Genomic DNA, 27,914 nt, shown 5'->3' on the forward strand with positions numbered 1-27,914 from the left:
TGTGGCTTCTCCAATGTTCTTCTGACATCTGCATGTGACCCTTGGGAAAGCTTTGGTGAAGAGAACACAGTGCTAATGGCCTTCATGAATGAGTCAGACAAACCTTAGCTCACAGAATTGCCTTCATATGGGGGATGCTGTCCGAGGCTGACATATTCAGTTCTGCAAACTTCTAGCCAGCTAGAGAGCTCCTATTCTCTTGCTTCCCTACCTGACGTTACTTGGGCTAACAGGACAACCTCTGTAGTTGGCACCAATATAAATACAACCTGGGAGCAGAGATCTTTCCAGCAACTGAGGTGTCACCCTGTTCTTACTGTTACCCGGAGGGAGGACTACAGGATCCAGCTCTAAAGCTGATTGGCTTTTCGTCCCTGGGGTACCTTTGAAAGGCTCTGTGATTGCCGGTGGTCGGGGTCAATTGTGCAGATGTCTTTAAGAGTGTCTCACTGGTGACCAGAAAGTTACTTTGTCAAAATGACAGATGGGCTGTGAGCGGCTCCTCCGCCCTGCCTATTCCCATGGATGTCAGCTCCATTTACTTGTCAACATCAAGTATTTTTGTAACTCCTAACAGCACGCGGGCTTTCACGGGGCAATCCATGAAAAATCTGTTTCATTGGCTCTGTGGCTTGTTGTTGACCCACAGGAATGAGGGACACCTGAGGACCTGGTGGGTTCACTGTAGGTACGTGATCCAGGAAGGAGACATGTGCTGTGACAAGAGTGACAACCTTCCAGGGCTGGCCTCACAAAGAAGTGGTTTTGCCACCACCAATTGCCAAGGGAATCTAAGACATTTGGTTTCTGTGTTTTGTACGTGCTCACTCTTCTTCTACCCTTGACAGAGTCATTTCTGTGCACATTTAATTTTTTTTTGTTTGTTTTTTTGAGACGGAGTCTCACTCTGTCTTCCAGGCTGGAGTGTAGTGGCGCCATCTCGGCTCACTGCAAGCTCCGCCTCCCAGATTCACGCCATTCTCCTGCTTCAGCCTCCCTAGTAGCTGGGACTACAGGCACCTGCCACCACGCCCGGCTAATTTTTTGTACTTTTGGTAAAGACGGGGTTTCACCGTGTTAGCCAGGATGGTCTCGAACTCCTGACCTTGTGATCCGCCTTCCTCGGCCTCCCAAAGTGCTGGGAGTACAGGCATGAGCTACCACGCCCGGCCTTCTGTGCATATTTAAAAGGCCCATTGAGTCATCTGTCTTTTGATACCAGACAGCCCAACTTCCTATATTGCAGTAAGTCAAGAAAGGGGCTGTCAAAATAATATCTCCAGCTATCACCTTCTTTAATGTCAGGTCTCACGCTTTCCTATGGAGTTACCTAATTTTATTACCACTTTTAAACTCTTTACTCCCACTCCCCACTCTCTCCAAAACCCCCACCAACCTGGCCAGAAGATTCTGCACTGTCCCTCTGGGACTGGAAAGCCCCAGTAATGCCTTCTGAGCCCCGGATCCTATAGGTACTTGGAGTTGGACCCCGAAAATGTGGTTTGTCATCTTCTACCTACTTCAAAAGAACTCACCAGAAAGGTATAAAAGTATTCATAGAATTTCATCGCCCCTTTCTTTTCTGTTTTCCTTTTGGGCAGAGGAAGAAGCAGATTTATTATTCGTCATGTGCTGAAGGGCGCCCAGCAGTGTAAAATAACCAGAGGTGTTGAAGAGGCAGCCGGGCCTCCTGCGTGTAAAGCCGCACTGCTTTGCAGGGCTTCCTTCTCCCTCACCCCTGGCCTGCAAATTCTTCCCAGGAGTTTTTTGGAAGTGTTCTCTGCAGCACCCACCCCATCCCACATCCCAGCTGTTGGAGTCCCTTCTGTTAGGAAGAGAGAAGGGTTGACTGAGGCATTTGGGCCAAACAAAGGCAGGACGCCACCATGATCCCTCTCGGTTCACACACCTGGCAGAGTGAGATGCCACCTCCCTGTTGGTTTTTTGGTTTGCTCTTGGGAACTGAGCACGGTGGCAGAGCTGCGTCTGTGGCAGGGCCCGTGGGGCTCGATCCCTGGCTCTGTGTGTTCCCTCCATTCCTGTTACACGAATGTGCTGTTGCCAGCAGACCCTTTGCTTATACGACGTGCAGTCTAAATAAAAAGCAGGCAGTGCTACTCTCTTTTGGGCTACTATTTTTATTTGGTGGTTGTTTTTTTGTGTTCTGCCATCCCTAATGTTTTGGTTCTATTTCAAAATATGATTAAACAGAATGAGGAGCCGTTTGACACTGCCCTGTTTTAAATCAGACTTCTACTTGAGCAGCCGGGACACTCTAATGGACTGTGTTTCTTTGTTCTGTGAGTTTCTTGAAAAAGCCAAAAAAAAAAAAAAAAAAAAAAGAGCCAGACCTAAACCCTTAAACAGAATAGGACCCAAAACAATCCCTCCAACAAACTAAAACCCATTAAAAAAATGGAAATGTTAGGTAACATAAATATCAAAAGGGCCTCCTTATTAATCCCCCATTGCCTCTGCTGGCACGTGTCATATTTTCAAGGTATGGGATCAGGAGAACACTGTCATTTAGTGATGTATTAGGGCCATATATCATCAGAACATCGTCTTTGTAGGGGATATGGGTACTAAAAGACACGATTCTGGCCAGACAGAACCGCAGGGGGTCTTACTTCTTTCCTCCACCCCCCTGCCTTTTTCTTTAATCTCCCTCTGTTTTGTGTTGCAGAGAAGTGAATTTCTTCATGGGATATGACTTGTTGCAAAATAATCGGGGGGCCCCAGTGGGCTTCATAAAATCTTTTTAAATGGCTGGGCTTCAAGGGCAGCTTTGTTCGGGGTTTGCACTGTGAGCTGGGCTGGAGGAGGCGGTTTTGCCAGGGCCTGGGTCTCTGGGGTAAAGACTCGTTGAGCCTAGACGGGAGGGAAAAAGAATAACACTCCCAGATGGAGCGCAATGAATTGCGTGATGTTCTTGCAAGACAGTTTAACATTAAGTCTCCAAAATTACGGCCGTGAGATGCTGCAAGTCTCCCAGGAGAGTACACCCTTCTGCTCAAATCAAAGAAGAAATGAGAGAACTGGGCAGGTTCGGGTCCAGGTTTTGGTCAGCCTTGCAAAGGACCAGGCACTCAGAGACTGGGACTTGTTTTGAGTTTTTAAGTCAGAGACTTAATCTGTCTTTCCTAAAAGGCACTATTTTTACTTGTGTGTTCAAAATGCAACCGTAAAGCACCAAGGTTTATAAAGGTCTGAGAATGGGGTGCTTAACAAAGGCAAACATTTAAATTCTTAGCTGCAAGGGGAAGGTGGCTCACTTAGCCTCTAAATGAAGCTGTATAGCATAGTGATGAAATCATAGGATTTGATATCAGAGTCCTGGGTTTGAATCTCTGCCCTGGCCAGCTATGTAAACCTGGGTGAGCCATTTAACCTCTCCGTGCCTCAGTTTACTTACCTGTAAGATGGGGTGGGAGGTAAATCAGTACCTTCTTCAGGCTTGTTTGCAAGGGTTAAATGACAAAATACACAAAACATATTCAGCATGGAGGGGCATATAATAGATTTTCTATAAATGTCAGGTGTTATTCTTCTTAATAGTTCAGCAACCTGCCTGGAAAACAGTATGTTACTTCATTGTTTGGTTAGAGATGGATCAGCTTTGTTTGTGGCCCTGACTATGGAAGGGATTTGCAAAAGCAGTGGAGGTTGGGGTTGCAGAAAGGTCTGGAAATGCCGCTTTATGTTAAAGGCGTGAGGTATATTGTGCAAAGGCTACAGTTGACACCTCCCATCTCTTGGACTAAACTCAGTTGGGAAAGAAGTCTTGGGGGAAACCACTTATTTCATCTGGGGAGTTTGGGTCCTTTTCCCTTTCAGCTTCATGTTCTTCATCTTAGAAATGGATTTCTTCATGTTTTCTTTCTATTTTTTTCCCAAGTTCTGTTGAGTTGAGAGACATGACCCAGAGCCTTGGACTTGTACACTTACGGTTTGTGGCTGACCAAACTGCCTTTTATTTTTTTCTTCCAGATATTTCTATGTAAGAGTTATAAGGAAGTCAATTTTACTATCAGTAATGAAGAATGAACAAGCAAAAGCTTAATTAAAGTAATAAATTATCAATCAATTTTAATACTGCCATTGGCAACCACTGGGCTATCTCAGGGCCCCCCTACCCATGCTCCATTATTATTTTCCGAGAGACTGAGAACAGATTTTGTCCAAAGGGGACAGGCTGGAGCAGGTACAAGCTTGCATTCTCTCCTCTGTGAGTTCATGCTCACTTGCTCAGGATTTCCCCTGACCGAATGTTCTAGAGAGGTCATCACTTCATTTTACCATTTCCAATGATCAGAACTGCTGATAAACAGTGAAATCTCACTGGGTGCAGTGGCTCACAGCTATAATCCCAGCACTTTGGGAGGCTGAGGTGGAGGATCGCTTGAACCCAGGAGTTTGAGACCAGACTGGGAAACATAGTGAGGCCTTGTCTCTACAAATAAATAAAAATAAAAATAAATTAGCCAGGAGTGGTGTTGCATTCCTGTAGTCCCAGCTACTTCTGGAGGCTGAGATGGGAGATCGTTTGACTTTGGGAAGTTGAGGCTGCAGTGAGCCATGATTGTGCCACTGCATTCCAACCTGGGTGATGGAGCAAGACCCTGTCTCAAAGAAAAGCAATGAAATCTGGCCCCTTTGGGTCTTTGGTTGCTGCCAACACACTTCTTTTTTCAGCTTTTGTTTCCATCTCTTCATTCTAGAACCTTGAAGGCTTTAAGTCTGGTCTGCTTGCCCAAGTCCTGGGTAATCCCTTCCTTCCATGGCACCTTTCATAGGTTACCTCGTACCAGGTGGCCTGTCCAGAAAATCTGCAGACTAGCTTAACTTACATACTAGTCTATTTCTAAAATCTCAACAGCTTATTGGAGCTAACCTAATTTGGATATGACACTCCTGCACATTTTAGTGCTGTGCGCCTTACAAACTAACCTTCCCAGCTGGTCCCATAAGCCAGGCTGGGAATTGGGTTCTGTTCCTGGGTTCACTGCTAGCTGCCTCTTTGAGGGATCTGAGACAGCCTCATTGTGTGCCATTTCTCCATCTGCAAATCTTAATAAACCTGTGAGGATTAATGAAATAATGTCTACAGAGATTTAGAAGAAAGTGCTATGTAAACCTGAAGTATTATTCTTCTGTTTATGAGAAGTGGTATAATATTGCCTGGGAGAAATCGTGACCTGTGTTCAAAAGTGCTAAAAATTTTCCTTTGGCTCTTTGAGATCTGGAATTGGGTTACAATGGGGATACTTCAAGGGAAGTTGATCTCTTTGACTTCATACATAGAGAGACTAGAAATTCCAATGAGAATATACACGCTGATGTGGGATCAGCTTCCCCTGCTCCCTCCTCCTTGGGACACTTGAAACAAGACATCCATATTCCTAACAACAAATTCCTATTTGAGCCATCTTGAGACTCTCCACATGGAACACCATTGTGTAAGTTCTCTGATAATAAAAATTTGAGTAAGCATCAAAGTGTCCTATTTGTGCTCAGCAACGATGATGGCTTTTGAATCAAGGTGAAGTTCTCTTTCGTGCTTCTCACTGTGCCAGAAGTCACACCGTAGTGTTTGTGTGATCTGCTGATGTCTGTTGTCTTGTTTTCCCCAAGAGCTTGTAGGTTTCTGGAGACTAGGAACCTTGCTGCATGATTTCTGCCTCTCTCCCTCAGCACTGAGTATAGTGATACGTGTGCCAAGGCTTTGTTTTTCAGCTTTGAAGCCTCCATTGCTAAGCAACTTTTCCTCTCAGAGTCGCCAGGGTGGGGCATCTATCCCAAGAAATTGGCTATTTGGGATGAATGTGGGTCTATCCCCAGGGATATTTGTATTTTGGTGGAGAATTCTTGAAGGTAGCAAAATCTGTAAGCTTTTCCCCAAAAAAGACTACCACGATGGAATAACGGGACTCTGCCGCTTCCTGGCCCATGTGCTTCATTGACATATTGAGTATTGTTCACTCGGGCAGAAAAAAATACCACAACCTCACAGCCTTCTTGGTTTCCTGAAAAAGGATCTGTCACTTTGAATTTGCTAGTTTGCCAAATGACAGCTGTTTGCTTCCCAGGCAGGCTTTGCTGTCATCAGAGACAGGGATGGAGGGAAAATAATGCCATCATCTAGGGGAAGGGTCTTGTGTGGATCTGCCACCTTCACAGCATGGCTGACCAAATGGACGATCAGCAGGCAGGCACGAGGTCTTTTCATTTGCACTCTTATTTCGAGAGATTTGTGATGGTGTTTCATAGTCTAAAAATAAAGGATCTGCCAGCAGACACGTCTCCCTCCACTACCCTCATCATACTAGCTGCTGTATTTTCCTCTTCAGATTTTGATTATTTTTTATTATAAATGAAAGGTCAAAGAATACTTTTCGTATTCCATAATAGGATTGGTTCTGGAAGAATCTTTGAAAAAAAAATACGTTCAAGACATTGGGGCTTGGAATAGAACAGAAGCATCTCAAAAGCGTGTTTTTCTGGTCGAGGAAAGCACACAGGAACGTTTCACGGCGGTGCTCTGCTATCTTCTCTCTACACCTCCGCCCTATGATCATGCGAAAGTTCATGTCCCTCCCCACCAGACACTGGGAAATACTCCCAAGGCGGCGCTGGCGGTCTCAGGGCTGCAATTCCTGAGACCGGGCACTCTGTGCTGCCATCTCGTGGCAGATCTCAGACACAGCAAGCTGACTGCCGGAATCCTGTTTGAACTTGGCTTGCGGCAGGAGCTGTGGTTTGGCTCACATCCTTATAGAGCTTTGTTGCCAGTCATGTTGATTTTTAAAAAATGTTTTACTCCCTATGCCCCCCTTTTAGTTTTTCATGTTGGCACTTCATTTAATGTGCCTCCAGAGGCTACGTTTTGGGTTTTGATGTATTTGATCAATGTTAGAGAATCGGTTAACTATCTTCCTTAAAGGAGGCAGTAATGCAGACAGACACTTTTGACAACAGGTAGACCGCTGGCTGGCAACCTTAGAAAGAGGGACTCACGGGAGACTGAGAATGAAAGATGCGGTGGGGTTTATTGCTCTTATTCATTGGTTAGGGTTTTTTTTTTTTTTTTTTTTTTAAGAGTATTCCGACCTTTTCCTTGAGTGTATTTTTGCCACCATTTCTCTTGTTTAGATTCGGAGAGACTCAAACCCAAGCTGGGATTTGGGGAAAAGTGTTTGAGGATGCCAGTCTGGCTTTCAGAGGCATGATAGTCTCATCCCTGTTGCTATCCAAATTGGAACAACTTTCTTTGTTACCAGCAAACAGCTGGTGTCTGCAAACCTTCCCGTGGTTGGCCATGACACAGGCCCCTGGAGTTGCTCTGCTCTAGTTAAGACAGTTCCTGTCTGGAGCCACCAGGAAGGTACCAATCTCCCCTGCAGCCTGAGGGCAGGAACATTATTTTGTTCTCTTCTGCATCCTGAATGCCTGGGAAGTAGCAAAGTGTGGCATTTAAATGACAGACCTCTATTTGTATTCCAGATCTGTCTCTTGGGTGACCCTGGGCAAATTTCCTAACCTTGATCCCTCCTCTGTAAGATGGCCATCATGAGGAATTTTTGGTGAAAAAAATGCACGTAAGATTCTTAGCACAGAGCCTGAACACGCAGAGAACGAGTTCAGTAAGTGTGAACCCGTATTAGAAAATGTTTCTTGAATGAAGATGTGAACGGAATGAGCCCTGACCTCGAGTCACAGTGGTGACACGTAGTGCATGTGGGGATGAGGCAGCCCAGGGGTGAGGCAGTCCTGAAGGCATGGCTTTGCGTGTGTCACTTCTCACCAGAGTTACTGGCTCGAGGACAAGTGTTTTTGTCTCTTGGCAAAATTGGGAAAGCGAATGGAGTGGTCTTAATTAACCTGTGTTTGAATTTACTCTGTAGCTGCTGGACTCAATTAAGGAAATGGAGGAATCAGGCTCTCACCAGCAATTCCCTGAGCTTTTAAGTTTTCTTCTTGGAAGGCCTGGGATTCCAAAGACATACTCCACATTCACACCAATCAGACACCAGGGCAGTGATCAGATATGGCAGTTCCGTACCAATGTGACCGTTGATAGAATATTTAAAAACTCCCAGTGGAATAAGAGGGGGAAAATCCCACTAAATCTACAGCTAAGGTTTAGACTTGTTCTATGTGTGTGTACCAAAAAAAAAAAAAAAAAAAAAAAAAAAGCCAGATGTGAATCTACAAACCATCTGGTTGGAATAACTTTTGTGCTGGACTGTAATTACAAGCTATTTATTATGAATCTTGGGATCCTGTTATGGATTTTGACTGGCTCCCAGGTTTCTAAGTCAGCAAAGAGTTCCTATATTTAAGTGAGTGTGTGCCTTCCTATTTATCAGATCCCAGATTGTGTCTTCACTTTGACTGCCCCAAGAGCTTTGAACTGTCTGTATCTGAAGATTCTTCCCTTCAGAAAGGAGATGCGCTTGGGAGTGGCCCTTGGCTAAGGCTGCAGCCAGGTTTGCTGAATGCATAAAGCCATAAAGTCCTGGTAGCAGAAGCTCTGTTAATGAAGTTTCTTTCACAATTTTCCTGGGGTAGGAGAGTCGGGATAAAATATAGCTTGCAAGAACTACGCTTTTCAAAACAAAGTCTCTGTCGACAACGCCGAGCAGCATACATACCTGGTGGTTATCCTGGATGACTTTGGTGGGAGTTGGGGGAGATTAGTAATTTTTTTAAAAAAATGTCTCTTTAATTTGAAGGGTGACCATAACATTGTTTGACCTTTGTAGTTTAAGCAAAAATTATAAAAATCAATCTAAGGGCCGTGCCTTAGAGTTAGCCTTGATGCCACCATTGTCATGGAGAAGAGGGGGTGAGGGAAGGAGTTCTGGGGAGCGTGGGGCCAGCATGCTTGGCTTCAGATTATAGGTCTGCTGTTCACAAAGGGACTGTGGACAGCTCCGTATCCCGGCTCAGCCCCGGCAGCCACAGAAATACTCTCCCCTGACAGCAGTGGTTCTCAGCCCTAGCTGAACACTGGAATTACCTGGGAGCTTGAACAAATACCCATGCCTGGTCCTTAGATTAACCAGATCTGAGCTGCAGGGGGTGGGAAACCACGGCAGTCTTTGTTAAGAATCCCACAGGGGGTTCTAATGTGCAGCTAAGGATGAGGGTCACTGTCTCACAGGATTTTAGGAGTAAATGAGGTCAGTCCCTTGAGAGCATGTACCATATAACAGATCCCAAAAAAGGAAAGAGAGAAAGAGAGAGAGAGAGAGAGAGAGAGAGAGAGAGAGAGAGAGACTGGATGACTCAGGTCACCCTCCCATCATAAGGACAACCAGTAAATGAGAAAACAAAGCAGCAGCAGCAGCCCCTGCAGGTGTGGGGTGCAGGTGGCTGTGGATTGATGTCCTTTCTCTGGGTGTTGGACAAGTCCTGGGACAGTTTCAGGAACATTCACCACATTCATCCCAGCGTTCCTTAGCTGAAATGAGCATCGTTTTCTATGTGTGCCATTCAGCGGACAAGTTTGAGCAACGCCGGTTGTGGCTCATTATTTCTATGCCTCAGTTCCCCTTGCAAAAGCCACGAGGGCAGGGTAATAACAGGACTGATGTGGAAACAGCTGCGGGCAAGGCAAGGCCCAATCCTCCCCCGTAGAACTCACTCTCAGGCAGTTGGGACTGTGAGTCGGAGGGAGTGGGGTTCTGACACTCACAGACGTTCTCATCTTTGAAAGGAGAGGGGATGGCAACCTGGATTTATTTTAGAATTAGACCCTGGGAGCATCTTACGCTCTGGAACTCCCAGGAAATTTCAGGGCAGCATAGAAGGTGACACGTTTTATTTTGGAACTGCCTTGGGGTTGGACTGTGGTGCATGAGCTTTGCTTGGGTTCCCAAACTCCAACACAGACACACACACACACACACACGCACGCAAACACACACGTACACACACACAAGCTCGCAGGCACTTATGCATATGCACATGCACACACACACTCCTGCAGGCTCGCATGTGTCTCCTTGGTTCTGAGCAAGAAATGGTGAGATCTTCTTAGTCTCGTGACATGGAGGCGTACTGGGTACACCTGAGAATCTTCTCAAATTTGTTGTCAGGGCTGAGTTTGGATTTCTTCTTTATTAATACATATTCAAAGAGAGTTCTAGGTTCACTTCAAGGTGAGCAGAGCCGGCCAGTTGCTCCTCTCCAACCTGCCCCCAAATGAGGCACTGGTAGTGCTTGCTGTCATCCAGGGAAGGGCATAGTGTGCACACATTTATGTCTTCATCTCGAGTTCCATCCCTCCCACTGGAAAGCTGGGTAATCTTGGAAAAGTCAGCTGCCTTCTCTGAGCAGCAGTTTTCTTGTTTGCAAAATGGGGATAATGATACTGACCTCACAGAATTTTAGTGAGAATGAAAGCCACGGCACCTAGCATGTGGTCGCCACTTGGTAAATCTCACATTTTGTTGAATTCTTTGAGACAGTATTTTTGGTTCAGGTGCATACAATCCATATATAAACAGGCATATCCATCACGTTTGTATCTTCTTTAAAACATTTTAACAGCTAACCTTTCAGGAAAAAACCAAAGATGCAAATGTTCACCACACGTTCATTAGCATAAGTGCTAATATAACGCAGCTGTCCCACAGCTATAAAGCACTGACGTCCGTGTCTCTGCTTGGCATGGAGAATATTATTTTTTCTTTTACCAAGCCGATCCAATACTCAACTTTGTCATTATTTGAGTTGGAACTTTAGATTGCTGCATTTTAATGCACTCTACTATTAAGGATTGTTGGACGGCCATGTGAAAATATTTTTGTTCTCACAATGCAGTCCTGGCCCAGGTAGCCCAACAGGCAAAATATAGTTTACACAAATATTATCTTTTCTGCAGTGTGTACTAAAAAGAAACCTTAGAATCTGAAGGAGCGGGAGAGAACTTCTCCCTTGGCAATTGGTTATCTAGGTGAAGCTGGCTTTTTAAAGAAGGAACTTTTCATCTCCTCTCATCTGACTCTGATCTGTGTTCCTGGATGGGCGTTTCTGTTTCAGAGACAGCAAAATCCTATTTGCTCTCACAGCGTTTTCTTGCCAAGTGAAGGCAAGATAAGAGGGGGGCTGTGAAAACCTCCGTGGTGTGTTAGGATTTGGGGAATTCTGTTTGATATTTATTTCAAATGTCTCGTGTCTCTTTTTGCCTAGAACAAGGAAGTGACATGTAAGAGAGAGAAGTGCCCCGTGCTGTCCCGAGACTGTGCCCTGGCCGTCAAGCAGAGGGGAACCTGTTGTGAACAGTGCAAAGGTGATTGATGTCTTGGCCATCTTCTCTCCTGGCTGCTGCTTCAGGCATTTTTATTTCTCTTTCTCTCACCTTTCTTTTCACTCAGTTCTTGGCTGGGGTGCACATGGGTGGGGAGGAGAAGTAGGGTGTGTGTGCGTGTGTGTGTTTGTGTGTATGTGTGTGTCTGGGGCTGGGAGGAAGGGGACTCTCCTGGAGGAGGGATGAAAGTATGTGAGCATCTGCATATTTGGTTTATTTTCTAAGGCAGGTTGTTAAAATGTTGTAGCGAAGAGGCAACCACCATGCCCCTGCATATTTGTACACACGCACATGAGCATATTTTGTCAACAAGTTTCAACACTCAGTTTTTCCAGGCTCCACACTCACCCTGCCCACCTCTCCTGGAGAAGTCTTTATGCCTGTATTTTATCATTTTGGTCCTCATTAAAATTTTCCTTTCCTTCCAAATTAGATCTAAGTCTCTCCGCCTGTCTTGGAAGCATCTCTAACGTCTCCTTAATCCAGCCTCATTTTCCATCGCCCTCCAGCCCCATGCTCCGTCAGGAATGTGCTGTTCCTGCTCTCACCTCTCTTGTGGCCTTAGTGTGGGTCTTTTTCCCAACCTGTCCGGGTGCTGCCTGTGCTCAAGGTGCCCAGCCCTTATCTGCCACGATCCCCTTTAGATTTCCATGGCGTCCAGAAGCCCACATGGATACCGCAGTGGTGTGATTTTCCCTCTCTGCGGTTTCATGTAGATCGTCAGCTCCCTGGGGATTTCACACCGTCTATACGTCAACAGGGCTTCACAGTGTGGGGCCACGCAGGAGGCAGCATTAGCCCAGTGTTCGGGTGTGGGCTCTGGAGTCACCCTGCCGAGTCCCAATCCAAGTGTACTGGCTGGCAGAATGTTTCCCAAATTTCACGTCTACGTGGAAGCTCAGAATGTGACCTTGTTTGGAACTAGGCCCTTTGCAGGTATAGTTAATTAAGATGAAGTCATACTGAATTTGGGTGGCCCCAAATCCAATGTGATGCACAAAGAGTGGCAGAAGCTGGCGTGATGCTGCCACCAGCCTAGGATCACCCAGGGCCGCCAGGGTCTAGCAACGGCAAGGAGTGATTCTTCCCAAGTGCCTTCGGAGGGAGCATGCCCTGCCGACACCTTGATCTTAGACTTATGGTCTCCAGAACTGTGAGACAATCAATGCCTATTGTCTTAAGCCTCGGGAAACTCATCCACCACATTTCCATGTGAGCAGGGGGAGACATGGATCCTCTCTTGATCTCATCACCTCATTTGTTAAGTGAGGACAGCAGGTTGGGCATGGTGACTCATACCTGTAATCTCAGCACTTTGGGAGGCTGAGGTAGGCAGATTACTTTAGGTCAGGAGTTCAAGACCAGCCTGGCCAACATGATGAAACCCCATCCCTACTAAAAATATAAAAGCCAGGGGTGGTGGTGGGTGCCTGTAATCCCAGCTACTGGGGAGGCTGAAGCAGGAGAATCACTTGAATGCAGGAGGCAGAGGTTCCAGTGTGCCAAGATTGCACCACTGCACTCCAGTCTGGGTGACAAAGCAAGACTCCATCTCAAAAAACAAAAACAAAAAACAAAGAATGAGGACAATTGTGTTGGAGGGACTAACATGGAAAGATGCATTCACCGTACTGCATGTCAACATCTCTCAGGTAATGGAAGTATAACTGGTGCCCTTCGCATGCTTGACAGGCTTTCGGTTTGCTTCTCCACGATTGGTCTTGCAGAGGGGAGCTTTTTCATGCTGTAGTGTGTAGCCTTCTTTCCTTCTTGACCTGCCAGTTCCTTTATCACCACCCTTTCCTCGTCATATCTTAATATTTCAAAGGAAAGAGATACCCAAGACAAACACATTTCCTGAACATTCTTTTTGAGCTTAAGATGATAAGCCTCTTCTAACCAAACTGGACCCAAGGATAGGCCAGCGAGTACAGTGTCCTGAGTTCTCTTTCTGATGGAAATTCCAAGGCATTTGGGGGGGGGGTCAAGAATCCTGCCCTGCCCTAAGGTGGACCTTCATGAGAGGGACTTCTGAATGGGTGATAGGGTTTGGCTTTGTGTCCCCACCCAAATCTCTTCTTGAATTGTAATCCCCGTAATCCCCATATGTCAAGGGAGGAGACCAGGTGGAGGTAATTGAATCATGGGGGTGGTTTTCCCCTATGCTGTTCTCATGCCGTTCACAAGACCTGATGGTTTTATAAGGGGCTTTTCCCCCTTTGCTTGGCACTTCTCCTTCCTGCCACCTTGTTAAGCAGGTACCTTGCTTCCCCTTCACCTTTTGCCATGATTGTAAGTTTCCTGAGGCCTCTCCAGCCATGCTGAGCTATGAGTCAATTAAACCTCTTTCCTTTAAAAATTACCCAGTCTTGGGCAGTTCTATGCAGCAGTGTGAAAATGAACTAATACAGTGAGTCTGACTTTTCAGGGGCCTTAGAGTGGATGTTAATATGCACCCTTTGTTTTCTCTCTTTCTACCTCATAATACAGTGCTTGTCTCAAGGGTTTTAAGGGACACAGTCCTGTTCACTCTTAAATACTGGAGACTCCCAGTATTTTGGTGAAGTTTTTTTTTTTTTTTTTTTTTTGGAATTGCAACTTATGCTTATAGGAGAAGCCTCAAAAAATAGTCTAAACTGTGGAAAAGCGGGAAAAAAATATAATCTCACCATCCAGAAATAACAATTGTTATCATTTATTTATTTCCGTATTTTCCCATGTAAAAGTATTTACAGGATTGATATTTTACTACTCATATTGGATTATTTATATTTTTTCCTACTTAAACATTAGGGCATAACATCTCTGTTATTTGGACGTATTATCCTTAATAGATGCATAAGATTCTGTTGTAAGAGTGTACCAAAGTTCATTTGGTCATTTCTGACCATATCTTTGGGCAGTTAGGTTGTACCTTGGGTTTTAGCTTGGAATGTGAATAAAGGCAAGAAGCTAAAACCAAAGAGCCTTGTGTAGTAAAGGAATAAGGACTGGAGGGAGACCCTTGGGAGGACATTCCCAAGGCCCCTCAGATCTGAGTGTTAACCCAACCTGGGTTTGGCCTCCCAAGGAATCCCAGTAAACTTCTCCGTAACTCTTTTGCATTCTGCATTCATATAGGGGAAAACAACAACAAATAAGTGGGTAGCAGAAATTCTGAGACAGCAGTAGCAGCTGCATTTCTGATAAGTCCTCTAACAAGAGCCTGCATGCTCATGCTGAAGCTTTTGACTGTTCTTGCTCAATGAGAGTGGTTTAGCGAGGAATCATAGTAATGCAGAAGTTTGCTGATAATACTTTATAACTAAATCATGTCTAGGCATGATTGCCTCAGGGTCCATGAATTTATATATATTATATATTTATATATAATTTAATATACTCTATATAATATAATTTATATATAATATAATTTATATTATATATTTATAATATATTATATATAATATACTTTATATATAATATATATTTGTATATAATATAATTTATATATTACATATTTGAATATAATTTATATATTATATAATTTATATTATATATTTATATATAATATAATTTATGTATGTTAGAAATAAAAATATAATAATTTTAATATAAATAAATATATGTTTATGTTATATATATGTAACGTAATACGCAATGGAGTCTCCTTAGCAAAGAAATGGAGACTTGTTTATCAGATCATTTAATACAGTGGTTCCCAACCTTTTTGGCGCAGGCACCTGTTTCATGGAAGACCATTTTTCCATGGACTGGGGTGGGGGGATGGTTTGGGGATGATTCAAATGCATTACATTTATTTCACACTTTATTTCTATTATTATTATATTGTCATGTGTAATATAATTATCTAACTCGCCATAATGTGGAATCACTGAGAGCCCTGAGCTTGTTTTCTTGTAAGTAGATGGTCCTATCTAGGGGTGATGGGAGACAGTGACAGATCATCAGACTTTAGATTCTCATAGAGTGCACACTTAGATGACTCGCATGTGCAGTTCACAGTAGGGGTTGTACTTCATGAGAATCTAATGCTGCAGCTGATCTGACGGAAGGCAGAGCTCAGGCGGTAATGTGAGTGATGGGGAGCAGCTGTAAATACAGATGAAGCTTCGTTCATTTGCCCTCTTCTCACCTCCTGCTGTGTGGCTCAGTTCCTTACAAGCTACAGACCAGTAGGAGTTCGTGGCCCAGGGTTGGGCACCCTTGATTTAACACATTGTAACGGGAGTGCTGATAGACTGAATTCTCCGTATTTTGAACGGTATCTGCATTCAGAGGTACTACCTTTTGCAGTTTTTAAAGCTGCTCACCAGGCTGTGTGGTCAGGCCTCTTGAGGAGGTGCACACAGCTTGTACCTAACATAGTGCAGTGGGTGCCAGGCAGAACGGGTGCAGGGCGTGGCTCTATCGGCAAGCATATGGGAAGGTGAAATCTAGTATTGTTAGTGGATGACCAATAGTGAAAGCTTACTAGATGCTGCAAGTTACCCTTGAATGTTGTTTCCTGTTTGTTCTTCCTTTTACCTGAGGGAATGTGTATAAACAGTGTTTCTCAAAATGTAATGGATCATAGAAGCAGCAGTTAGAATGCAGATTCCTGGGGCTTGCCAGGTCAGCAAAATGATCATCCTCTTCATCAAAACAGCAGCAGGTAGTACTCCTGGTGGTACTTACTTAGAGGCAGGCACTGAATCCTCACAAGGTCAGCCCCATTTTATAGATGGAAAAATGGTGACACTGAGAGCCTTAGTGACTTTCCCAATGTCACAGAGCTAGTAAGTGACAGAGATGGGAGACAGACCCAGGTGGTCTCACCATTAGGCTTGCAGGCCTGCTGTATCAGCAGCACCCAGCCTGGGCCCCTGACTGTAGTATTTTTAAGTTTCCACTGAGACCCTTATGCAGACAGGCTTGAGGACCACAGCTACAGGACAAACAACGGAAAAAAAGAGAGAGGGTCGGCCTTCCTAATGGAGAAATGAGAACCATATCCCACAGCTTTTAGAGGCTGATAGTCATTACCTGTCATGGTCAACATTCTTGAGAAAAATCAAGCTTAAGACCATGTAGGCATGAAAAATCTCTTTACCTTTTGTAGTGGGAGACCATGTTTTCTCTTTGACCCTTTGCGCTTTTCCTATTTTGAAAATCACTAGAATGATTAAAAAAGAAATAAAGGAAAACAGCAGATAATGACCAAGAAAACATCACTCTGATGTTGAAGTGCTGGGGAATGCTTATCGGAAGTCTTTCCCAGTTCTTTGATTGTGTAAGTAAATGGGAGTGGGGGGACTTGAACCCCAAGAACTGGCTCACGTCCTCCCACGATTTGTTGGAACTTTCTTTTCTTTTTCCCTTCTGACTTCTCTCTCATTCTCCTTTCCTTCCTCGGCACAATTATGTTTAGTTTTAAATTTAATTAAACACTACATTAATATATTATTGTACTAAAAAAGTTAAACAAGAAAGGAGAAAGAAGTTCTTTTTGAGCCTGTGAAACCCACTTTGCTCAGAAATAACAACTGTTATCGATTTATTGTGTGTTTTCCGGACCTTTTTCAGTTTATTACGTGTATATGTAATTTTGTCTGCGTACTCTTAGTTTTACATAACTGGAAAGAAATGGTCTTTTGCAGTTTGCTTTGGCCAGAAAAAAAAAAAAAAAAAAAACCCAAACAAAAGAACAAAAAACCCAAAAATCAACAGCAATGTGACTTAGGAACTTTCCCAGGCCAGTTCATGCTTTTTCAATTCTTGTATGGATTTCATAGTATAGATACAGAGTAATTCATCTAACACCTCCCTATTGATAGCCATTTAGATTTTGAGTTTTTGCAAAGCTGCAGGGAACCAGCTTGTCATTCCTGTCAGGCCCATGTGTGTCTGTTCCTTAAGGACAGAGACCTAGAAATCACAGGGTTGAGAGAAAAGGTGTGCATGTGTCAAACTACGATGGACATTTTTACTAAACGGCTCCAAAAAAGACAAGGCTATTCTCTTTCCCTCTTCCCTGAGAGTTTTTAAGCCCTTTCTCCATAAAAGATGATAGACTTTAGGAGGGAAAGCTGGCATCACACGTGGCAAAATTTAGACCTGTTTGGATATCCTTGCCTTCCCTGATTTCCATTCCATCTAGCGAATTCCCCCACTTCAGACCGCACATTCACACTCCTGACCCAGTTCTCTCCTGCTCTGGATTTCCCCATATTACTGGGGATATGTTCCTCTCCCTTTTGGTGGTTTGGTGAGAAGTGGTATCAAGCTCTGTTTAAAGAGCCTAACTGAGCGCCATCAATTGCTGTTGTGTTTTCTACAATAAAGTGTAGAAAGCACTGACAGTTGTCAATAAGTTAACACTTAAATGGTAGTGTTATCGCAGAATTTGGTCCAGTATTGCAGAACTTCAGTGATAGAATGGACTAAATTTAGAATATAGGCCAGATGAAAAATGTGGGGAATGTTTTACTGGCCTCTTATTTTGAAGAATGATTTTTTTCTTCTATTTTTATTTATTTTTAAATTAATTAATTATTATTATTTTTGAGACAGGTCTCTCTCTGTCACCCAGGCTGGAGTGCAGTAGTGTGATCTCGGCTCACTGCAACCTCTGTCTCCTGGGTCCAAGTGATTCTCATGCCTCAGTCTCCCAAGTAGCTGGGATTACAGGTGTGTGCCACAATGCCTGGCATTTTTTTTTTTTTTGTATTTTTAGTAGAGATGAGGTTTCACTGTGTTGGCCAGGCTCATTTCCAACTCCTGGCCTCAAGTGATCCTCCTGCATTGGCCTCCCAAAGTGCTGGGATTACAGGTATGAGCCACAGTGCCCAGCCTAAGAATGATTTTCTCAATGAGAAATATTATTGTTATCATTTTTGTCATCCTAATCATAAAACATATTCTGCATTAGAAACTTTTGAAATAGCTCAGAAATTATTATTATTTTTGTTAGTTTTGAAACTTCTAATACAGGGAAAGTATGAGAGAAGAAGGCATGTTATCATCTCATTTTTTTCTTGGTTAGTCTCTTAAGAAATTTGGTTTATTTAAAATTCCTCAAATTACTCTATAGTTAAGGTTCTATTTATAGTTTATTCTATGTGTACTTTATCTGTGTGAGCTACTTCTGTAATTAATGTGCATAGTTATTTATAATTATGTGGAATGCCATTTTATTCCTTTAAATAATTACAGAAGTTTATATGTATTGTAAGTTGGTCTTTACTACTATACCTATTCTTGATGGGTCTTCACGGGTAGTTCCTATTCTTTAAGGCCAGGATGCTGATCAGAATACAGTTCCTCGGCCGGGCGCGGTGGCTCACGCCTGTAATCCCAGCACTTTGGGAGGCCGAGGCGGGCGGATCACAAGGTCAGGAAATCGAGACCATCCTGGCTAAAACGGTGAAACCCCGTCTCTACTAAAAATACAAAAAAAAACTAGCCGGGTGTGGTGGCGGCGCCTAGTCCCAGCTACTTGGGAGGCTGAGGCAGGAGAATGGCGGGAACCCGGGAGGCGGAGCTTGCAGTGAGCCGAGATCGCGCCACTGCACTCCAGCCTGGGTGACAGAGCCAGACTCCATCTCAAAAAAAAAAAAAAGAATACAGCTCCTCAGAGATGACATTGTTCCTGCAGGAAAACATAATTTTATATGTTGATCACCTTCTAGTGTGATAGAAAGTGTTACTGTTTTTATTCTTTTTTTTTTTTTTTTTTGAGATGGAGTCTCACTCTGTCGCCCAGGCTGGAGTGCAGTGGCGCGATCTCGGCTCACTGCAAGCTCCACCTCCTGGGTTCATGCCATTCTCCTGCCTCAGCCTCCCGAGTAGCTGGACTACAGGCGCCAGCCAACACGCCCCAGCTTATTTTTTGTATTTTTAGTAGAGACGGGGTTTCACCGCATTAGCCAGGATGGTCTTGATCTCCTGACTGCCTGCCTCGGCCTCCCAAAGTGCTGGGATTACAGGCGTGAGCCACTGCACCCGGCCGTTTTTTTTTTTTTTTTTTTTTTTTTTGAGACAGAGTCCCACTCTGTCACCTATGTTGGAGTGCAGTGGTGCAATCTTGGCTCACTGCAACCTTCGACTCCTGGGTTCAAGTGATTCTCTTGCCTCAGCCTCCCAAACAGCTGGGATTATAGGTGCCCGCCACCAAGCAGGCTAATTTTTTTTGTATTTTTAGTAGAGACAGGGTTTCGCCATGTTGGCCAGGCTGGTCTTGAACTCCTGATCTTAGGTGATCCACCCACCTCGGCTTCCCAAAATGCTGGGAGCCACCGTGCCTGACCAGTGTTACTGCTTTTGTCTACCAAGAGCTCTCATCCTGAGGCTCATGAAAACTGTGGCAGCCATCCGCCTGTCCATGTAGTATTGTTGAAGCGCTGCAGATTGTGAGGTGTAATTATCTGGTTGATTTTAAGACCTTTACCTCCATCTGTTATCTTCATGGAAGTACCAGAAGGACTTATGTTCCCCATTGCTAGATACCAAGTTAGCTGGTTTATGCTTACCACTAAGTCATCACAACAGTGATATGATTTCTATCTTATTTTATAGGAAAATGAGGGCCTGGAGAAGTTCAGTCATTCATTTCCAAGGCATTAGTGACCCAGGATCAAGCAGAGGGTGACCATATCCTCAAGGAGCTTGCTTCATTAAGGGGACACAGAGAAGTACCATCTGGTTGGAAAGTTCTCTAGGGAAAGCATGCCTGAGTGCAGAGGGAAGGCGTTTTAGTCCATTCCCACATTGCTATAAGGAAATACCCAAGACTGGGTATCTTATAAGAAAAGAGGTTTAGTTGACAACATGGCTAGGGAGGCCTCAGGAAACTTACAATCATGGCAGAAAGCACCTCTTCACAGGGCAGTAGGAGAGAGAATGAGAGCCAGCAGGGGAAATGCCAGACACTTATAAAACCATCAGGTCTTGTGAGAACTTACTATCATGAGAACAGCATGGGGGAAACCACCCCCATGATTCAATTACGTCCCACTGGGTCCCTCCCATGACATGTGAGGATTATGGGCATTACAATTCAAGATAAGATTTGGATAGGAACACAGCCAAACCGTATCAGAAGGGAAGGAGGATAGCTAGCAGGCACGGAATCAGGGATGTGCCTGGGAAGGCTTTCCAGAAAAGCAATGTGTTTATATGAACAAGTGAAAGGTAATCACATTCAAAAAGGGCTGCTCTGCAGAAGGCTCCCGGGTGAAGGTTCTGGCACACACAAAGGCAAGACATAGGTCTTAGTCATTGCCTGCCACTCGAAATCACCTGGGAAACTTGTGAAGGTACCAGTTTCTAGGCTTCCTTGAATTAAACAAATCTGATTTAAAACAAATCTGTGATAAGTTTTTGTTTGTTTGTTGATTGTTTGAGGAGGAGTAGAGGGGTCACACAAAAATATATCAGAATCCTATCATGACTTTTACTTATTTTCCTCTGGAAAAAATGCTGATTTTAAAAAGGCAATGGTAGGAGAGAACATCTGCTTAAGGATAGCAATGTGAAAAGTCATAGTTCAAACGCACACTTAGAAAGGTTTTGTGTGTGCATGCATTTGTGTTCCTGTTTTCTTTAATTGCATTGCTCATATATTCCATTCATTCATTAATTTAGCATTATTTATGAATCCACGGGCCAGGTATTTATAGAATAGTGCTGCTTACCAAATTGTCCTTAGCTTTTATGAAGCCAGAATATTCTTTAAAACAAAAAAGTAAGTAAATATAACTAATTTCTCTCAGGCAAGTATTTCAGTGTGCTTTTGAGATTATTTTTATGCTAATAATAGTTATGCATTTTTATCCAAATAGCCTAACAACTGGGCAGAAGATTAATCTAATTTGAAAAAACTCGATATTGTTTGATGAAAACAAATGAGATCATCGGGAGTCAAACAGATGGTTTTGGCAGCTTTTCTGTATTTACTTGGACTGAAAATCACCCTTTAATGTGGGGTTCTTTCATGAACAATAATGTGCTTGTTATCTGAATATATGTTTGTTATTAGTAGATCATAAATGAATAAGGTGTGTTTCAGATATTTATAGGTCAAATTCCATCTTCTTTCTTCATATAGAGCTTGAAATATTAATTGTCCACAAGAGTTTGATGAAGGATTGAAAAAAAAAAGTCTTTCATTTGTCAAGGGGGGTTTATTTTCCATAACCTTTTCTTGTCTTTGATTTTTCTGTGTTTTGTCTTGTTTTTCTATGGGTTATGATCCCACAGGTTGCATTTTTTAATAGTTTAACTTTTATATTTGATTTTTAAAATCCTATGATGTCTCATGAAAAGAAAAAGGCAAAATATAAATATTTGCACATTGATTTCCAAAATGAGGTCAACTACCCTAGGTTCTGATAAATAAGAATTAAAGAGCAAAACATGCATTGTGAAATTTAAGAGAATTGAGCTCATTTCTATAGACCAATACTGACCAATGTAAAGGGGGACCATGAATAATGGTAATAGAGGTAATAGATTAAGCATTATTAATTATAGATTGCCTTTTATATAGTACAAGGTCATGAATAAGGGACCTCTTCTCAGTGCTGCTTCGAGAATGACCTGGAAGATGATCATGCCTTTCAGAATATTGCTATGTGGTTTTTTTGGAGGGAACCAGCTACTAACCATATATAGAAATAAACATTTAAAAAAACTCTTATATGAAAATAATCACACTTTCTGTGTTGACAGAGTGAGTTGTTTTATTGTTGAAATGTTTTAAGATGGAAACATTGAGTTAGCCATGTGCCCATCTGGTTGCTTACTTTTAACCAAACTTATTTTGGCAATCATAACCATGGATTGTCTGCTGCCCAAACAAAAGAGTAGTTCTTTCCTCAACCTCTGCTTTCCTTTCTTTTGGACATGGCCAAATTCTCTGGTAGTTATTATATCTAATCAACCTGGATACTCTTTGCCCCAGGTTTTGCCTCCCAAATAAGAAATGAGTTGCCTTTCTCTGAAAGGTCTGTCAATTATGTAAACTATACTGTGAAAGAGGTTTAGAGAATACTTTGGAAGAGAAGACAATGCTCCAATCTTAGGCTTTCATAGACAGAGTTGTATTTAGCCCTGAAGTGGTGGTGATTACTCTTCTGATTTAGCAGACGGGAAAACTTACATGATGACAGAGATTGTACAATTGCTCAGAGGCAGAGGGGGTCTTCTGACTCCCACTGTCCCATTCTTCTTACTTGGCATATAATATGGTTTGGCTCTGTGTCCCCACCCAAATCTTATGTTGAATTATGATCTTCAATGTTGGAGGAGGCACCTGGTGGGAGGTGACTGGATCATGAAGGTGGGTTTCCCGCTTACTGTTCTCATGATAGTGAGTGAGTTCTCACGAGATCTGGTTGTTTCAAAGTGTGTGGCACTTCTTCCTTTGCTCTGTCTCCTACTGGCCATGTGAAGATGGTGCCTGCTTCCCCTTTGCCTTCCGCCATGATTGTAAGTTTCCTAAGACCTTCCCAGCCATGCCTTCTGTACAGCCAGAGGAACTGTAAGCGAATTAAACTCTTTTCTTTATAAACTACCCAGTCGTAGGTGTTTCTTTATAATAATGTGGGAATGGACTAATAAAGTATCATACTGCCTGTGAGATAAGCAGGAAAGAGGAGAGATGAGTTGTGATGGCTCTAGAGGTAAATGAGAGAGAGAGAGAGAGAGAGAGAGTGAGAGAGAGAGAGAAAAAAATGAACTCGGCAGTTCTTCACCCGGGCACAGCCCCTTTCTCCCTCCAGGACTGATTATAGTCTGGGTGGACCAACAATTTCAAAGAAAGTATGTGGGCAGAGAGGCTTTTGGAGGTGACTGACAACATGTAGCTTAGGAACCAGTGGCTTTTCTTACTAATTGTCCTTTATCTGGGAACGCTCAACTTAATTATTTTTTCCCTCACTAGTACTCATGACTGCTTATTACTGCAGCAGTGTTCCAGTGAGACAATTGAGATGAGCTTTGCTCTTGTGCGTGTATGTGTGTGCTTGGCTGCATACAATATCTTAAATAGGTCATGCAATTACACACTTAAAAACACCCAAAATATCTATAGTAAAAGTAAGTTTCCCTCCCACTCTTGACCCCAGCGACTTTGTCCTGGAGACAGTCTTTGTACCAGGTTCTTGGGGATCCTTCCAGAGCCAGCCTCTGCATACTCTCTCTCTGCATGCATGTTGCATTTCTTTGTGTGTGTGTGTGTGTGTGTGTGTGTGTGTGTCATTTCTAACAAAATAGAAGTCTCTAGCTTTACTCTTAGCTAATTTAATGCTGAGACTCTAAACTGTCACTTAAAACATCTTTGGAGATTGCATTCCCTCCCCACTATTGAGTTATTCACTTCCAGTGTCACATTTTTTCCATGATATTGCACTTAAGAGAATTTCTCACGTGCTTCTTGATGAAAGTTGTTAGATTCTGGAATGCCTGCATAGATAAATTAACCTATGAAGTTTAAATAATTTTATCCACCTGGCCCCAGAAATTTGAGTGGAGGTTGTTAATATGTTTTTCAAGACAAGAAAGAAACAAGACAAAAAAACAAGAGGGATTTCTTTCCCCTGCTCTTTTTCTGTAACCAAAAAAAGATGTATAAAATGTTACAATTCATAGATTGGTTACCCATAATATAAACCAGGTTATTCTGGCATTTCAATAAAAATGACCCTATTTGTTTAAAAGGACCTTGTTAACATTAAAATCATACTTCACAAAAAGCTGTTTTTGTTGTTAAAATTAGTAAGGAAACTTGAAACAGAAATCAGCTTTCCTTGTCAAATTTGTCTCAACCCTTTTATTCCTGGGCTTTGTCTTTTAGATTTTGTAGACTTTTGGAAGGCAGTTTAAGGGGCGAGTTTGTGGTTGCCTTTAAGTTAGAAGATTAGATTTCTAAGGCTTGCTGTGGACTTCTGGCGCATCCGTTTTCACTTTCTAAAGTGGGCCAAGTTGTGAATGTTCCTGGCCCTGGTGGAGTAGGGTGGTAGTTCTGGTCTCCCTGATGTCTCATATGCAAAGTGCCTGACAGCCATATCGGAATGGGGGTTGTCTCAGCGGCTCCCAGCCTCCCAGAGCTTCCTTCTGCTGCTGATGGCCGGCGTACTAATTTTCTATTGATGGACAACAAGCTATGACAAACTTAATGGCCTAAAGTAGCATCATTTATTAACCCACAGTTTCTGTGTGTTGGGGTTCTGGGCATAGCTTAGCTGGGTCTCAAAAACCTGTAATTAAGATGTCATCCAGGGCTGGTCTCATCTGAGGCTCAGGGTCCTCTTCTAAGCTCATGTGGCTGTCGGCAGAATTAAGTTCCTTGCAGCTGCAGAGTGGCTTCCTTCTTCAAAGCCAGCAAGAAAGGACCTTTATGACTTGTACACCCTTTCTAAGGCTCACTTAGTAGGTCAGGCCCACTCGGGATAATAACTCAAGTTACACCTGCACAATTTCTGGTCACAATCTAATCATGAGAGTGACATCCATCACATTCACAGGTTTTGCCCACACTCAAGGGAAGGATTGCACAAAGTAGATGTATCAGGGGTTGGATACATCTTAGAATTCTACCAACCATAGCCAGAGTGGCTTTGGGACACATGGTAAGTAGAAGCATGTATCAAGAATGATACAGCTAGAAGATAGCTTGCCCATCAGTGCACACAGTACAAGCTAGCAAACGCTTGCTTGCTTTTGGCCATTCCTTCCCCTCCTCTGGTTAGGTGGCCATCAAGCCTTGTAAGGTCTGGGTCTTGCTCTCCCCGTCTCCCCGTCTTCTTCGGCACTTCTCCTGGTAGGATTTTTTTTTTTTCTTTTTTTTCTTTTTTTTTTTTTGAGATGGATTCTCTCTCTGCTGCCCAGTCTGGAGTGCAATGGTAGGATCTCGGCTCACTGCAACCTCTGCCTTCCAGGTTCAGTGGATTTTCCTGCCTCAGCCTTCTGAGTAGCTGGGACTACAGGCATGCACCACCATGCCAAGCTAATTTTTGTGTTTTTAGTAGAGATGGGTTTTCACCATGTTGGCCAGGCTGGTCTTGAACTCCTGACCTCAAGTGATCCACCCGCCTTGGCCTCCTAAAGTGCTGGGATAATAGGTGTGAGCCACTGCACCTGGCCAGAAGGTTTTCTTCTATTTCTTTCAATGTTTTGTACTTACTTCCTGCCGTGGAATTTTGAACATACTCTAACCTTTGCTTGGAGTGCTTTTCTGCCCTATGTTATAGAGTTGACTTTGATCCATTTTTTAGATTTCACTTTGGACATTCCTTCCCGGCATGCATGGGTACTTGCTGTACAATTAAGTATCTTTTCTTCTTAACCTAACCTCAATTGTGATTCAGCATTTTGATTTTCTGGAGCTCCTGATAAACTGGAAGTTTTGGGAGGGTAGGGATGATAGTATTTTCAGCTCTGATCACTGTGCCTGGTACAGACTGGCTGCCCCCTGAATATATGTTGGATAAAAGGGAGTAAGAGAAAGATGGGAAAAATGGAACTAAGTTTCAAGCTTCCTAGTTCAGCGTGTGTCTCATGATGTCATGAGCATATTTCGTGTAGTACTGTTGACTCACATTAAATGGTTGCAACTGTTCCTGGCCATGGTGGAGGAGGGTGGCAGTTGAAGTTGAGTGAGAGTGATAGGGAGAGAATGAGAACGGATAAATAGGGATTTGAAAAATGACTGAATGTCTACCGACGAGTTCCAGGTCCTTGATATTTTATTGTTCCCTCTTTGAATTCCATAGAGGTTTAAAAAGATAATTAAAACCACCACAGTTTAAGTACATTTTCATATGGTAGTGGCTGTAGTATAGTATAGTACTAATAAACTTACTGATCACCTAAATGTAATTTTTAGTAGATCTTTGTTTTGTGCAAAGCCACCAGTAATATTATGCAATTTGGACTTCGAATTTCCAAGGTACCATAATTTTGATGTGATTATCTGCTTTCTTTTATAACATCATATAAAATGAACCTTTAATGTAGCTTTGGGTTTTCTGCAGCTGCTCTTAAAATGACTCTGCGACTGCTTATAGTGTACCTGCCATGAGGAGTAAACTGCTCAGCACTTTAAGATGGTTTTTTCCCTCCCCCTGTCTTATAGTATATTTCACTGTGAGAATAAAATCACAGTGATGCTTATCATCTCAAAATGTTTTGGAACCAAAACATTCTTATCTCCTCTGAGGCTTCTAATGACATTGTTTCATGGAGGGCCATAAAGCTGAGAGAATAAAGTGAGGTATTCTAGGTAGAAACTTGGGGTGCATCATCAGAAACCCCGGGAAAGGAATGATTTGACACTGAAGGCCCTGCAGTCTGTCTAGGTTCTCTTTTATTTGCTGCTTAAATTTGGCAACTCTGAAACTGAAAGTGTGTCCGTATATGTGACATGCACCTATTGAGGAAGATGCATGAGTGTGCAGGCATCTGATTGTTATTTTAAAAATGATCATGATGCTGAATGGTAAATGTTCCTACTGGACTTCAATCAGAGAATGCTCTTTAGTTTCTTCAGAAGTTGATTCCTTTTTTTTTTCTTTTTAGAATTAAATGTTTTAGATTTGTTTTGGAGAGGAACCTCATCTTAGAGCTAATGTGTATTGGCTTAGAAATCTGTCTGCTAGAGAGATTGATGTTTAACAAGACTAATATGATAATGAAGGTGAACAATGTACATTGGTATGTTCATGAACTTGAGTGCCTCCTTCTCCCCATATGAGCTTATTTACACCAGAGCCAGCTAATTATGTTTCTAGTAGGTTGGTGGTTGGAGGGCTGAAGATGTTTATCTGCAGACATGCTTGGGCATTGACTGGCTGATGCTGAACACATGAGCCAGTCCTCTGACTGTCCGAGAGTGTCCAGGCATCCTCCAAACCTGCACTGTGAGTTTTTAATATATTGGGTTCCGGGGAATGTGGCATGACCACCTTGATGAGACTGTGAATGCAGAAGCAAGGCAAACATCTTCAGACCTCGAGAGGCAAGGCCACACAGAGGAGCTGTGGGCAAAAGCCCAGCCCGGTTAATATTTTCAGACATCTAGACAGGGAACTTCTAAGCCTTACAGCCTGAGGATTGTATAATAGTCATGAAGACCCTCAGTTATTTGAAGAATGAAGTGAAAAGAAGACAGGACTTGGAATTAGATGGGGAATCAATTCTTGACTCTGCCACTTCTAGTTACTTGACCTTGGCCAAGACGTTTCTTTCAGAACCTTTGTTTTCCCCTCTGTATCATGCAGGGGCTGGACTAGATTAGTGGGTCCTGAACCTGCTTGTGTCTCGGAATTGCCAGGACTGCTTGTAAAATACTCAGAGCCTGAGCCCCACTCCAGACCAAATGAATCATAATCCCCAACGAGTGAGGCCCAGGCAACTGTGTTCTTTTTTGTGGCAAGACACACATAGCATAAAATTTACCATTTTGATAATTTTAAAATATACAATTTGATGGCATTAAGTACATTCACATTGTTGAGCAACCATTACCACTATCTATTTCTAGAACTTTGTCATCATCTCAAACTGAAACTCTGTACCCATTAAACAACATCTCCTCTTTCTCTCCTCCCCTCAGCCC

At 43.0% G+C, this 27,914-nt stretch overlaps 1 protein-coding gene across 2 annotated transcripts in view; it reads left to right on the top strand.

Annotated features, from left to right (window-relative positions):
* Positions 1-27,914, top strand: part of BMPER (BMP binding endothelial regulator) — a 245,941-nt gene that overhangs the window by 21,347 nt on the left and 196,680 nt on the right. For both annotated transcript variants that reach the window (XM_050783275.1, XM_050783276.1), the window contains exon 3: positions 11,200-11,299. In XM_050783275.1, the coding sequence (XP_050639232.1) occupies positions 11,200-11,299 (100 nt within the window). The remainder of the gene's footprint in view (positions 1-11,199; positions 11,300-27,914) is intronic.

Source organism: Macaca thibetana, chromosome 3 (assembly GCF_024542745.1).
Source record: "Macaca thibetana thibetana isolate TM-01 chromosome 3, ASM2454274v1, whole genome shotgun sequence".
In the NCBI taxonomy this organism is placed as follows: Eukaryota; Metazoa; Chordata; class Mammalia; order Primates; family Cercopithecidae; genus Macaca; species Macaca thibetana.